General features: G+C 41.0%; 1 protein-coding gene across 1 annotated transcript in view; it reads left to right on the top strand.

The window, feature by feature from the left end:
* ACSL1 (acyl-CoA synthetase long chain family member 1) overlaps positions 1 to 10,800 on the top strand; it is a 64,703-nt gene extending 53,903 nt beyond the window's left edge. The window contains exons 12-21 of the mRNA XM_006916377.3: positions 1 to 3; positions 1,421 to 1,555; positions 2,185 to 2,280; positions 2,968 to 3,040; positions 4,619 to 4,707; positions 5,694 to 5,810; positions 7,340 to 7,483; positions 8,465 to 8,566; positions 8,673 to 8,744; positions 9,132 to 10,800. The exon at positions 1 to 3 is cut by the window's left edge and continues 147 nt beyond it. Of these exons, the coding sequence (XP_006916439.1) occupies positions 1 to 3; positions 1,421 to 1,555; positions 2,185 to 2,280; positions 2,968 to 3,040; positions 4,619 to 4,707; positions 5,694 to 5,810; positions 7,340 to 7,483; positions 8,465 to 8,566; positions 8,673 to 8,744; positions 9,132 to 9,272 (972 nt within the window). The 3' untranslated portion in view covers positions 9,273 to 10,800. The remainder of the gene's footprint in view (positions 4 to 1,420; positions 1,556 to 2,184; positions 2,281 to 2,967; positions 3,041 to 4,618; positions 4,708 to 5,693; positions 5,811 to 7,339; positions 7,484 to 8,464; positions 8,567 to 8,672; positions 8,745 to 9,131) is intronic.
* The last annotated feature ends 2,754 nt before the right edge of the window (positions 10,801 to 13,554 follow it).

Raw genomic sequence — 13,554 nt, 5'->3', positions numbered from 1 at the left:
CAAGTTCAGAGTGGGGAAGAGAGCGCTAGACCTTGAGTCTGAAACTTGGGTTTGAATCAGGTTCAGCCAGGTACTTCTGTGTGACCATGGACAATCCCCTCAGCCTCATGCAACTGCAGTTTACTCATCTGTAAAACCAGAAAACATTGACCTCCCAGAGTTGTTTTTAAGGATTATAAGAGAAAACACTTGTGAATACAGTTGTAAGCTGGAAAGCTCAAAGCTCAAGGTATAAGGTGGGAGGTCGCTTTATTTTTATAATAAATCTTTGAGCCTCTGTTTTCTCATCTATGCAACAGATTGTTGTCTCTTCCCCCTGCTTTCTGTCTCACAAAGTTACTAATTGTATCACATGAAAATTATGTAACTACGTAACTATGAAATTGTTTTATAAATTGTAAAGTTCCATGCACATGTAATGTTTCTTAGCCACCTTGAGAGAATTGACTAAGCCAAACCAGAGACAGAGAGAAGGCCAGCCCCTTGGCTGGCCTTTATAGCATGTGGGCCATTATAGCATGAGCCACACAGCCAGGGCCAGATCAGCACGTGGCATGTACAGTCTCCAAAATGAATTTGGACTGGGCAACTTTAATACTTTTTATTTCAATGCGTGTCTTCTGTCATCTATAAGAACCTACTCATTTTTTGTGTGTTTTTTTTTTTAAAAAAACTTTTAAAAACAGCTCCATTGAGATATGATTCACATTCCATAAAATTCACCCATTTAAAGTATACAATGCAAAGGTTTTCAGTACATTCATAGAGTTCTGCATCCATCACCACAGTTCATACTAGAACATTTTTATTACCTCCAAAAGAAACTCGTTACGTACTTGTTAGCTATTATCTTCCACCCTGCTACCCATCTCTACCCCTGAGCAAAAATTAATCTACTTTCTGAATCTGTTGATTTGCCTATTCTAGACTTCCATATGAATGGAGTCACGCAATATGTTTACTTTTGTGACTGGCTTTTTTCACTTAACTTGTTTTCAAGGTTCTTCCGTATCATAGCACATATCCATACTTCATTCCTTTTAATGGCCAAATGATATTCCACTATATATATTTTTTTCTATAACAGATTTAATTTATTTGTTCATGCATAATGATGGACATTTGGGTTGTTTCTACTTTTAAGCTATTCTGAATAATGCTACATGAACATTCATGTACAAGTTTCTGCGTGGACATATGTTTTCATTTCTCTTGGAGAGAGCCAAACTGCTGGGTCACATAAACTCTATGTTTAACTGTTTGAGGAACTGCAGTCTGTTTTCTAAACATATTACATTCCCACTAGCAGTGCATGAGAGTTCCAATTTCTCCATATCTCCACCAACACTTGTTATGATAAGACTTTCTGATTCTGGCCATTCTATTGATTGTGAAACCTTCTTATGTCTTGACCCATTAGATTTTTGCACAGGCTAACACCACACTGAAGCGGTGGCTACTAGACTTTGCCTCCAAGAGGAAAGAAGCAGAGCTTCGCAGTGGGATCATTAGAAACAACAGCCTGTGGGATAAACTGATCTTCCACAAAATACAGGTAACAGATAGACTCACACTGTTATTTGTCACATAAACTAACTTGGGTTTCAAAATTTTTATGTGGGCTCTTTTTAAAAGAGCGGTGTGAAAGTGAGAGAGAGAATGACACGTTTTTATTAATTCTGGCACATTTCTAAAGGACAAAGCCATCAGGTAAGCCTCAGTATCCAACAATACATAGGATCTTCGAATATATTGTAGCTATCTAGGGTTTTATAGCCTTTCTTATTCTCCATTTGATTTTATTTTTCTGAAACAAGTATGTCACTCTGAAGGTAATTTTTAGGCATGAGTGCTAAAGAATAATATTCTATCCAAAACAATGCCCAAAGTGTGGTAGTTGCCACAAATCTATCACACTCCTGTTCTGATTCCTTAAGAGTAGAGTTGTTGGTTTATTTCCATACTAGTTGAGATCAAATGGTGTAAAAGCTTCAAGTGAAAACAAATTCCAGGCAGGTGTTCCTCCCTGGATACTTGTGAGTTCTCAGGTGGTAGCGAATTCTGTGTGGCCCGCAGAGCAGGAGCTGGGGGGTTATGGCACAGGGTGCCAACAAGGCATCTTTGAGGAGCCCACTGACTTACAGCAGTTTAACCCTCCTTCTCTCTTCTCTCCTACCTTGTCAGTCGAGCCTGGGAGGAAAGGTCAGGTTGATGATCACAGGAGCCGCGCCCGTGTCTGCCACCGTGCTGACGTTTCTGCGAGCAGCACTCGGCTGTCAGGTAAGATAGTTTCACTGCAATTGATTGTCTCAGACTTTGTCATGCCTACAGGTCTTCTTTCTAAAAGGCATTCTCGTTCTCCTTATTTTTATTTGAAAGATCATGTTATTCCTAGGGTGCTTTGGGAAAGAAGTATATATGTCTTTTATTCTAGGCAGGGGAAGATACATTTGTGTCCACCACTGTGTCATTTTCTCTAGGGAAGGGCACAAAATATGCCTTTAGAGTCAGGTGTAAGGGTATGGGAAGGGTCAAAAGTAATAGGACAACCTACAAACCTCACAGAGAACCTGTCTTAAAGGAGGCGAGGGAGACAGCAGAGATTCAGTGATGCATAGGACATGTAGTGGATACAGTCGGGAGCCAGCAGAGCATGTGCGTTCCGGGGTGGGTCATGTGCAGTGGGACCGCGTTGTGCCATGTCTCTGTTCTCCCTTGCTTGTCCACAGGAAGTTATGTAGAAAATGGACGTGGATGGCAGCTAGTGTTTGATGTAAGGGTGAAGATGTTTGGGTGCTATAATAAAGCATGTTATAGGATTGAATTAATTCACCAAACAGAAAATTTGAAGAGATTTCACCACAGTCAGCCATTACTCAGGAGTTAGAGGAACTTAATTACTTGTGCACTTCTGACAGAGGTGTGACTGTTTCTTCTTTAATAACATTTCATCTCTTGGTGATCCAGTTTTATGAAGGCTATGGACAGACCGAGTGCACAGCCGGCTGCTGCCTGTCTTTACCTGGGGACTGGACAGCAGGTACAATTGGTGGGACAGTCCTTACTGGAATCCTATTATTTGGATTGGAATTGAATTAATCATTGATTGGTTCATTAACCAACTTTAACAAGTGCTTGGTCTCAGATGACTAGGCCTTGGGGCACACACTCTTGTAAACCAGGGAGCCATATGGACAGTGTCTCCTGTAGCAGAGTGGGATGTGATTTCGAGGCTCTGACTGTAAAACTAGGTGGCAATAGAGAGTGACCCAGATCCTGAAGGTGACAGCTGAGAGACAGTGGCCTTTATGTTGGGTTCAGAATGTTTGACCCAACAGAGCTTTCCAGTAATTTGTTGAGGTCTAATGACTTGCTAGTAACTTTTAATTAAATTTATATTGTGTGCTGTGCTGGATGTTGAAACCACAGAGAGAAATAAACACAGGTCCGTTTTTTTCCAAAAAGACAAAGCAGAGACAAACACAAAAATAATTGGTTGAAGACCTGTCATGAATGAGGTTCTGTGTTAGAGGCTTAAGATGCACATTACATGTATTTCATTTCAACAACATCCCTGTAAAATAAATCCTGTTACCTCTGGGAGGAAATGATTGATTGTTAGTTAAAAAAAAAAAAAAACATGTAAATAATATATAAGAATTGACATAGCATTATACTTTGGAGCCAGGGTTCCAACCCAGGTCTGACTGCAAAACTCCCGCGCTTTCCCCTGTACCACACTGGTGGTGTATTCTACACTGTGATAAATCAATTCCTGGATTTATGTGATGTAGTATAAATATGAGCACTATCTAGTAGCACAGACTCAAGTAACTAGCATGCTCTAGTGGCATAATTCTGCTAGGATTGGCACTAACAGTCTATGAACCTTTTTCTTGGTCGTTAATTTTTAACCCCTGGTTCCTTACTAGCTAGAGAATTTGGAATAGGGATCTCATTAAGGTAAAATTATTAAAATGTAGGAAGAATTATTTCTAATGCTCTTACAGGATATCTAATTTCTGCTATTTTTGTTTTGAGAAAAGAACCCGATCCTTAACACCCTTTGGCAAGAGAGTTAAGTTAGCTATGAAAAGAAGCACATCTTGTCTTAATAAACTTAAACGTAAAACATGATCATCCATGCTTAAGGAAATAAAGATCATATTGATCAGAACCAGGTAGTGTGGAAGAGAGTAATCAAGGTATGCCTAAGCTGCCTATGCTCTCTCCTTATGCAGAATAGGGACACTAAAAAGTCTGCGACAGGGAGAGGTGGCAAATGATGGGCAGGGGCCATCAGATCAGAGGAGCCAGGAAAACGTTTTAGAAAGCTTGCTTCCAGGTATTCGTAGAAACCCTTAAAATCAGCCAAATTATACTTTGAAAAATAATTTAGAGCTTCAAACTTGGGAAAAGTCCCTAGAAGACTTTTGAAAATTTTTGTCTCTATTCTAGGAATAGACTCTCTAAATTAATTTGCAGGGGTGGCGGGGGCAGAGACTGGCTCTTATTGCAGCTGTTCTTATTATGAGCAGGCTTATTTATTATAAAAATAATTTGGCCTAAGGATACTATAGTCTTGTTAGGAATGATCATTCTTTTATATCATATACAGGCCATGTTGGTGCCCCAATGCCTTGTAACTTGATAAAACTTGTTGATGTGGAAGAAATGAACTACATGGCTGCCAAGGGTGAGGGCGAGGTGAGTGAGGTCCCATCAGTCATTCACCATCATTGCCATTTCCTCTTAAGCCGGCCATGACAAGTGCAGTGCCATTTCTCAGCACAGTGTCACAGAAAGCCTTTGAACCATTGAGCTTGATTTTCATGGTGATCCTGGGGTCAGACAGGCTTCTTTTTGAAGGTACATTGATATTTAGCTCTCAAGGGATGTGTGGGAAGGGGGCCACCAACATCTGCCTTTTTCTGCCTGACGTAATAGGGACTTAGGCCCACGAGCATGCAAGGCTCCAGTGGCCTGAGCTCTGGGGCACAGTTCCTGTCTGTTAATTGCCCTGGATACCTATTAGTGAGCTACCAACCAGTGGAAGGAAAGCCTAATTACTTCAAACGGAGGGATTTCATCCCCTTCGGGGCTTTCCAACAGCTTTGAGCCAGAACCTAGAGCAGGTATTAGCCCTACGACTTGATCACAGCTAAGGTCATTAAGGAAGGGAAGCAGAGGTATTGGAGGTGCTGCCAGGATCCCACTGGGGCTCTGGTAGCTCCCTCTGGATCATGGAATTCACACACACACACACACACACACACACACACACACACACACACCCCAATTTCCTCTGGAGAAGCCCCACTAAATGCTGTTAACAGATCCTCTTTTCCCCCATAGCTTTATTGCGATATAATTGAGACATAGCACGATATAAATTTAAGGTGTACAGCATAATGATTTGACTTACGTATATTGCAAAATGATCACCACAGTAAGTTTAGTTAACATCCATTACCTCATATAGATACCAAAAATAAAGAAAATATTTTTTTCATTGTGATGAAAACTCTTAGGATCTCCTAAAAACTTTCAAATACATCACAGAGCAGTGCTAACTCTAGCCACCATGCTGCACGTCACACCCTGGTGCTTACTTATCCTGTAACTGCAAGTTTGTACCTTTTGACCTCTCTCCTCCAGTTCCTGCCCCAACCCTTCATCTTTTCTTCCTTCAGGTGTGTGTGAAAGGGCCAAATGTGTTTCAAGGCTACTTCAAGGACCCAGCAAAAACAGCAGAAGCTCTGGATAAAGATGGCTGGTTACACACAGGGGACATTGGAAAATGGTTACCAGTAAGTGGTCACCTCCCCTGTTCACAAATATTTTTATTCCACTGTAGAGAAGAAAATGTCCCATTCGTCGTACATTCGCCATGTGGCAGTGGCACCCCAGCTTTTCTCTTTCCTGAGTGGCATGTAGACACTTCCCTTTCCTGCAGGGAACAGGTTTATACACAGCATATTTGTGTAGCATTTTCACTTTAACTGTAGCGAATACGTTTTGTTTTGATATTTGACATCAATTCTCCTTGCTGCTTCTTGTTTGAAATTCAGAGACTGGCTTTTGACATAGCAATGCTGTGCCTTGGTATCTCGGCTTTAGTTAATTGGGAGACGTAGCAGACTGCCAGGACTGTAGGATGGGCAGGAATTTGTGAATACACGCATTTCTTAGGTTTGCCATCTGGTTTAAAACAGGATAAGTGGTTCGCGGATTAGACCAACTTCTTTGAATTTACTGTAGAGAAATTCCAGAGGACATTCTAGGAGCCAGAGGCTTGGGCAAGAAGCTACACCCAGGGGTTTGGCCAATTTGCTTGCTGTGGTAACAACCACTGCTTTTGAAAGTTACTACTGTGTTTAATTGCAAGCACTAAAATGGAGGTTTTAGTGCTTGTAGTTAATAGATTTAAAGTGCTTAAAACTCTGAAATTGTTATTGATTTAAAAAATGCCCCCCACCACAATTAATTCAGTATTCAGAATGCCAAAGCTACGTAAAAATAAGTTAAGTCCCTTTTTCCAGGTTCAGGAGGGATTGACTATCGGTTATCCTTCTGGCTCTGGCTCAAGTGAGCACATCTCAATCTCTCTAGACCCAAGTCTGTTCCTGTCAAAAATGGAGGAGAACTGATGTGGGATGAGAGAACCTAGAAACTTTCCAACAAATAACTTTTAGAAGTCTGAGAATGACCTTGGGGCAGGGATGGGTTGAAGGCTGGGTTGGGGTTTGGTTACCAGAGGTGGGCACTGCTGGCATTTGCCTGGTCTGGTCCAGAGATTCTAGTGTCCCCACTGTTATCGTTTGGGCGGTGACAGACCCTTCCCAAAGGGCCAGGAAATAGTGATAAAGAAACTGAAATCTTGCCTTTGTGTAGTAAATGTTAATGAGTCCTCACTCTGTGCAGAGCACTGTGGGAGGATAGGTCTGGATCTTTGGTCTCAAAGGACTTGACTCAGCTGGAGAGGCAGATATGTGTGTCCCTGATTCAGATGTGAGACTTCACGAAGCTTGCTAAACAGAAGGTAGTAAGCGAAGCACTGCCAGCTGGCTGACAGAGAAGGGGTGAAGCGAAATGGGCAGGGACTTTGGAGTCTTCTCTCTGACTCCTTACTTGTCTCAGTGGTCTGGGGCAAGTTGGTTAATCTCTGTAACCCTCCCTTTCCCTCTCTGTAAAATGGAATGATAACTGATCCTGCCGGGTGTTATTTGGATTAAATGATAGTGCAGATAGAAAAATGCCCTGTGCTGCATGTGATGATTGATCCTGTGTGAAAACCAGCCGTGGACCCACTCACAGCCCCCTTCCCTCTGATAAACAGAATGGTACCTTGAAGATTATCGACAGGAAAAAGCACATATTTAAACTGGCACAAGGAGAATACATAGCGCCTGAGAAGATTGAAAATGTTTACATACGAAGTGAACCTGTTGCTCAGGTGTTTGTCTACGGAGAGAGCTTGCAGGTAGGTGCTTTCTGAGCTGTGAGCTCTGATGCGCAGGTGTGGTGAGCGCCTAATTCTCCAGGGGCTTTAAACATGATGGAAAGTTTGCAGTGGATGTCAGATATGAATTGACTTTCATGTCTGACATGCCGGAATATTACTGATGCAGTATTGGTTTTTGCTACTTGGCATTTCTTATCCGGAAAAATGTTCTCTTTAGTTTTTATATTTTTTATTTTACCCAGGATGGCCTGATGTACCAAGGGAGGTTAGATAAAGATACTAGGGAGTGGGTAAAATTATGCTTCCAATTTAATTACAAAGAGAAAATACTGATATACAGATTCTAAGAAAGTTTAGATTTTTCAAACATATTAAACCCAACTTATTTACGATATGCCTCCTAAATCATTTTTGAGCAAATAGTTGTTGTGAGCCAACATATACTTAAAGTTGAAACCGAAGGTCAATATTATAGTAAAATATCTGTTTGCTAAAATGTCGGACAGCTGGTGACAAGGGAGAGAAGGGGGTCTAGTTTCCTAAAGATAGATTTTTTTAATAAGTCTTGAGGTTTTTAAATAACTTTAGAAGAGTATTTTCTTATGAGAGAGTGCACCTGTTTTTCTTCACCTAGAATCTTAATGTGCCTTTGATTTTTATTAATTATTTGTTTACCTGATATCACCTTTTTTGCTTATTTGACCCTGTTTTATTTTTTCAAAGTATATGCAAAAGTAAATAAAAGTTAGGGTTTTGTTAGATTTTGAATTCCCAGTGGGTCTTATAAAACATTTGTAGCAGAATTCCTGACACTGTATTTTAAAGCTAGGAGTTCTTAACCTGGTCTCAGTGGACTTTGGGGCTGGTAGTATGTTCTGAAGACAAAATCTGTAACTTTCATCAGTTCCTCCCAGCGGTCTGTGATGCAAAACCATAACGGACCACTATCCTAGAACATCTGGCTCAAGCCATGTATTAACTCACTTCTCTGTGTTAAAGGCATTTCTCGTAGCAATTGTGGTACCAGATGTTGAGACCTTAGGTCAGTGGGCCCAAAAGAGAGGACTGGAAGGGTCCTTTGAAGAACTGTGCAGAAACAAGGTAAGCTTCTGAAATGCGCAGTCTGCTTCTTTATGTTCAAATTGCATTAAGTGCAAAGTGCAGGGACCTCCAACAAGGAAATATCTCATTTCTCTTACCTTATTAGGATGTCAAAAAAGCTATTCTAGATGACATGGTGAGACTTGGGAAGGAGTCTGGCCTAAAACCATTTGAACAGGTAAGACTCATGAAAGTGCATGAATTCCTGCAAAACAAGTTTTTGACTTGAAGATTTTTTTTTATGAGTAGGTTATAGAAGAGGGCGAGATGACCTAAAGTAAATCCATGAGGAATGAAAAATGGAGTGGTCTGGCAGGAAAAGGAATTTCCTTAACCGAGGGTGTGAATTCTCTTTTCCTGGAGGTCAGGGTACAGTCCTGAGTTCTCAGAATAGGGCCCCGCCTTTGTTGAGAAAGTACAGCTAGGCCGGAGGTGAGAGGATGGAGGCGAGAGGATGGGTTTGGACGTGCAAAAGGGTCTGTATCTCTTTGGGCAGCTTAAGTGCTTTTTAGACTCAGGTTGCATCGGTCCTCCTTCCTTCTTCAATAGCCTTGTTTATTTGCAGGTCAGAGGCATTGCTCTCCATCCCGAATTATTCTCTGTCAACAACGGCCTTCTGACCCCAACAATGAAGGCTAAAAGGCTAGAACTTCGGAATTATTTCAGATCGCAGATAGACGAACTTTATTCCACCATCAAAGCTTAACGGGAGGAGAAAAGCTCAGAAGAAACCGGACATCTCCACACTCTTATACTGATGACCTTCACGTTGGTAATTTTGACTTCGGCAAGCATAGGGAAGTAAACATCCATGTTTGACTTGTGCATTCGGGGTTCTTGTCATAGGACTATTAGAGGAAATGGAGCACTGCCTTACAGTCACCTCACGTTGCAGACCATGTATATGGTGATGTACAATTTCCAAAATGAGCCTTAAAAATTGTAAGCGGAAACTATAAATGTGCTGTTATTTGCGACTTCCTTAGTTTAAAAGGCGGGTATGAAAACTTCTGTCTCCCTGTTATTAAAACCAAGGATTTAGGACTTTACTATTTCTGAGATGTCTGCTACTTGCTGCATATTGTGCAGTTGTCTGCTGCTCTGAACAGTACAGTGCACTGGAGGGAAACTGTCCCTTAAGAATGACTGTCCTGGCTGGAGAATGTCACAAGTGGACCAGAGGTTTTTTTTTTTAACCCCTGCCACCTTCCATTCCCCGTCTCACACACACTCTTACAACCTTTCCGATGAAGGGGTATGATACTCCTGCTCTTTTCGACAGTCCCCTGTCATTCCTCTTGGAGCAGAAGGTTCCCAGTGAAGCAAAGGACAGACCAACTCAGAACAATGTAGATGTCGTTTCTCTGGCTGCTCGCCAGAGCGAACAGATTGTGGTGCCAGCAGAGCAGAATGCTCTCGGCCCCTCCTCTCCAGACCTGAGTCCTCCCTCCGTCCCTTCCCAGGGGTTATGAAAAAATCTGCCTTAGACTCTACGGTGGAGACAAGCATTTCAAGAAGGAGATAATTACCTAGAAAGACCATGCTCAACTGTGACGCCTAAATAACTGTCCACTTTATCTTCACTGAACCAGTCACTGTTTGTTTGTGATGGCCAATAGATTTTTAATGTGGTTTTCATATCAAAAGTTCATGTTGTGATTAACTGGCTTTTTTTCCCCAGAATAAACTCTCAGGCAAGGCATGTCTTTGAAAATATTAAGGGAGTAGATGGACTCGGGTACTTATTGAAATGAACAGTAATAAACAAATGCTCTTCTGCCATCATGCTACCTGATTTCTGTGAAATGTATTTGGCAAGCCAAAATTCTAGGATGTAGGAATCTGGAAAATTCATTGCCTGGGATTAACTTCTCAAGGGATTTTTTTTTTTTTTTTTAAGTTAATGTGGGAAATTAGCAGCATTTCACTTTACTTCAAGACTTTGCCACATGTGACTGAATTGTCATTGATACATTTAAGCTATTGTTTCTGGATGTGTGAGAGTACATGTGTTACACAAGCACAACAGGGTTTGCACTGAAGAATTGTCGTTGTAGCACCACTACTGGGTAGCCTAACTTCATATGTGTATTCTTAATTGCACAAAAAGTTAATAATTTGTCACATTGGGGTTTCGAATGTTTGCTTTAAGTGTTGGCTATTTCTATGTTTTATAAACCAAAACAATTTCCAAAACAGTGAAAGAAACCAAAATAAATATTTCCTCATTTCAAGTGAGTAAAGCCTCTCTCTTCACGTCAGGTGGAACATTCAGGTCAGCCTTGGATGTGCACAGAGAAAGAGCAAGAATGGCTCTAGGCTTCAGACCCTGCCCAGTCGCCGCCTCCTTCCCAGCTCTCCTTCCTCTGCTACAGCCATGCCCATCAGCTTTCTGGCGACAGTCTTTACTGTGTTGTGAAGAAGAAAATTATGGTGTGATTAATATAGATAGTCTCAAAAATGCACATTCTTCGTTGGGAAACTAACATTTCAGGAGACATCGGCTGTAGTTGGTGGTTCTGCGGTGGATTCAATCCTGTGTATTTTAGTCATAAAATACCATAGAACTGTTTCAGAAGACGTCTGGAAGAGCAGCTGACTCTTTTTTTTTTTTTTTTTTTTGCCCTCTGTTCCTATCCTGTGCTGTCATTTTAAAGATTTTCTTTTCCATAGGTATTAATCAACCCCCATTTTCTTATATAGCTTGTTGTATTTAAATCAGCCTTCCTCCCTCCCTCCCTTAAATCTTCTGTTTAGTGTGATGCTGTTTGGTTTCTTTCTCTAAAGCTCAAGCACGGTGCACATATCCCTGGTAAGGCTCCTGTCCATTCCACCTTATTATTTTAGTTCTTAAGATCTTTTCTGGTCTTGTCTCACCTTCCTCTCCCTCTCTTCACCTGTGACGTATGAGCTTCTTGAGAGTAGGCATAGCCTTTGTTTCTCCTCTCTTGGCATCTAATACAGCACTTAGAAATTAGTAGGTATCCATTAAATTAGTCTTAAACAAATACCTGAAATTTTGAACAAAGCTCTTCTTCGTAATGAGGTTGACATAAACTTTTTTTTTTTTTTGAAAAAAATTATAGAAAATACACACAAAATTTACCATCTTAATCATTTTTAAGTGTACGGTTCAGTGGCATTAACTGCATTCACATTGTGGTGCAACCATCACCACGACCCATCCACAGAGCTGCTGTCATCTTACAAAACTGAAACTCTGCCCATCAAACACTAATTCCCATTTCCTCCTCCCCAGCCCTTGAAAACAGCATTCTACTTTCTGTCCATAAGCATTTGACTACTCTAGGTACCTCACATAAGTGTAATCATCCAGTATTTGTCCTTTAGTATCGGGCTTATTTCACTTGGCATAATGCCTCAGGGTTCATCCATGTTGTAGCATATATCAGAATTTCCTTTCTAAGGCTGAATAATACTCCAGTGTATGTATGTTCCACATTTTGTTTATCCACTCATCTGTTGATGGACATTTGGGTTGTTCTCACCTTTTACCTATTGTGAATAATCCTGTTGTGAAATAGGTGTACAAATACCTGTTTCAGTCCTTGCGTTCATTTCTTCTTCTGGGTATATACCCAGAAGTAGACTTGCTGGATCATATGGTAATTCTATGTTTAATTTTTGAGGAACTGCCATACTGTTTTCCACATCAGCATTTTATATCAACAGTGCACTAGTGTTCCAATTTCTCCACATCCTTACTATTACCTGTTGGTTTTTTTTTATAATAGCCATCCTAATGGGTATGCAGGCATATCTCATCATGGTTTTGATTTGCATTGACTAGTAGGGTTGAGCATCCTTTCATGTGCTTATTGGTCATCTGTAGATCTTTGGAGAAAGGTCTGTTCAAGTCCTCTGTCCATTTTAAAAATTGGGTGGTTGTTTGTTATTGAGCTATAGATATTCTTCACATATTATGAATATTAATCTCAAAACACTTTTGGATTCTTAGCTTTCATGGTGCACTGAGGTTAATGCCCGCTTAACAGCAGTAGATACACAATGGTCCTCCATCCCACAAATCAAAACTACACCTCAAAAGCCCAGCGGGCTCTGTCTAAAATCCTTCTCTCCAGCCAGAACAGGAAAGAAGCAATGTGGTTGCCTGGGAATGAGGAAGTCCTTCTTTCATCCAGGTCACCGTGCGCTAAACCCTGACAGCCTAATCGGGCAGAGCCTGAGCCCCAAGCCCAGGCTGGAAGTGTTAATCCAGCAATTGTAGCCCTCTGAGCTCATCCCGCCCCTCCTTGCAGGTCCCAGCTACGACACATCCTCACTCTGTATCTAAATTTGGAAATGCAGGTTTTTAAAAGTATATTTGACATTTTGGTCATTACATATTTTTGCCCTACTCCCAATTTTTAGATTACGTTGAATAATACTAATAACTGAAATGTATTGAGTGTTGCCACGTGCCAAGCACTATTCTTAGCATTTTATGTGGGTGACACATTTTATATTTACAACCCTTTAAGCCAAATGCTACCATTGTCCCCATTTTACAGATGAGGAAATGGAAGCACACACAAAATTTAATCAATGCCATGCACCCAGATAGCCTCATGCTGTGGATGTTTCTTCTTGTCTACATTTGGCAGTGAACTTCCTGACAGAACGTGTGATTGGATTGTTTCTTCATGCTAGCAGTTCTGCCTCTAAGCTTTAGTACAAATGGTTTTGATTTCCTACCTAATGATTGGTCTTTGTCATAGCAGGGCTAATACCACTTCCCAGAGTATTGTTCTGGTTTTATGGCTTATCAGAAATTAAATATGGTTGCTCTCTGTGTTGTTGGTAATCTTAAATCCATTCAGGACCAAAAGTTTGGTAGAACTAGCTGCTCGACTTCGAGAGGAAAATATATATAAAGCTGGATCACAGACATGTGGCAGGTTCGTGGGATTCCTGAGAAGCTCTAGGAACCATCAACTACGGAGGTAATAATAGCTACAGGGATTGTG

Source organism: Pteropus alecto, unplaced genomic scaffold (genome assembly GCF_000325575.1).
Source record: "Pteropus alecto unplaced genomic scaffold, ASM32557v1 scaffold24, whole genome shotgun sequence".
Classification (NCBI taxonomy): Eukaryota; Metazoa; Chordata; class Mammalia; order Chiroptera; family Pteropodidae; genus Pteropus; species Pteropus alecto.
Note: the sequence above shows the minus strand (reverse complement) of the source record. Positions and strands in the feature narration are given on the sequence as shown.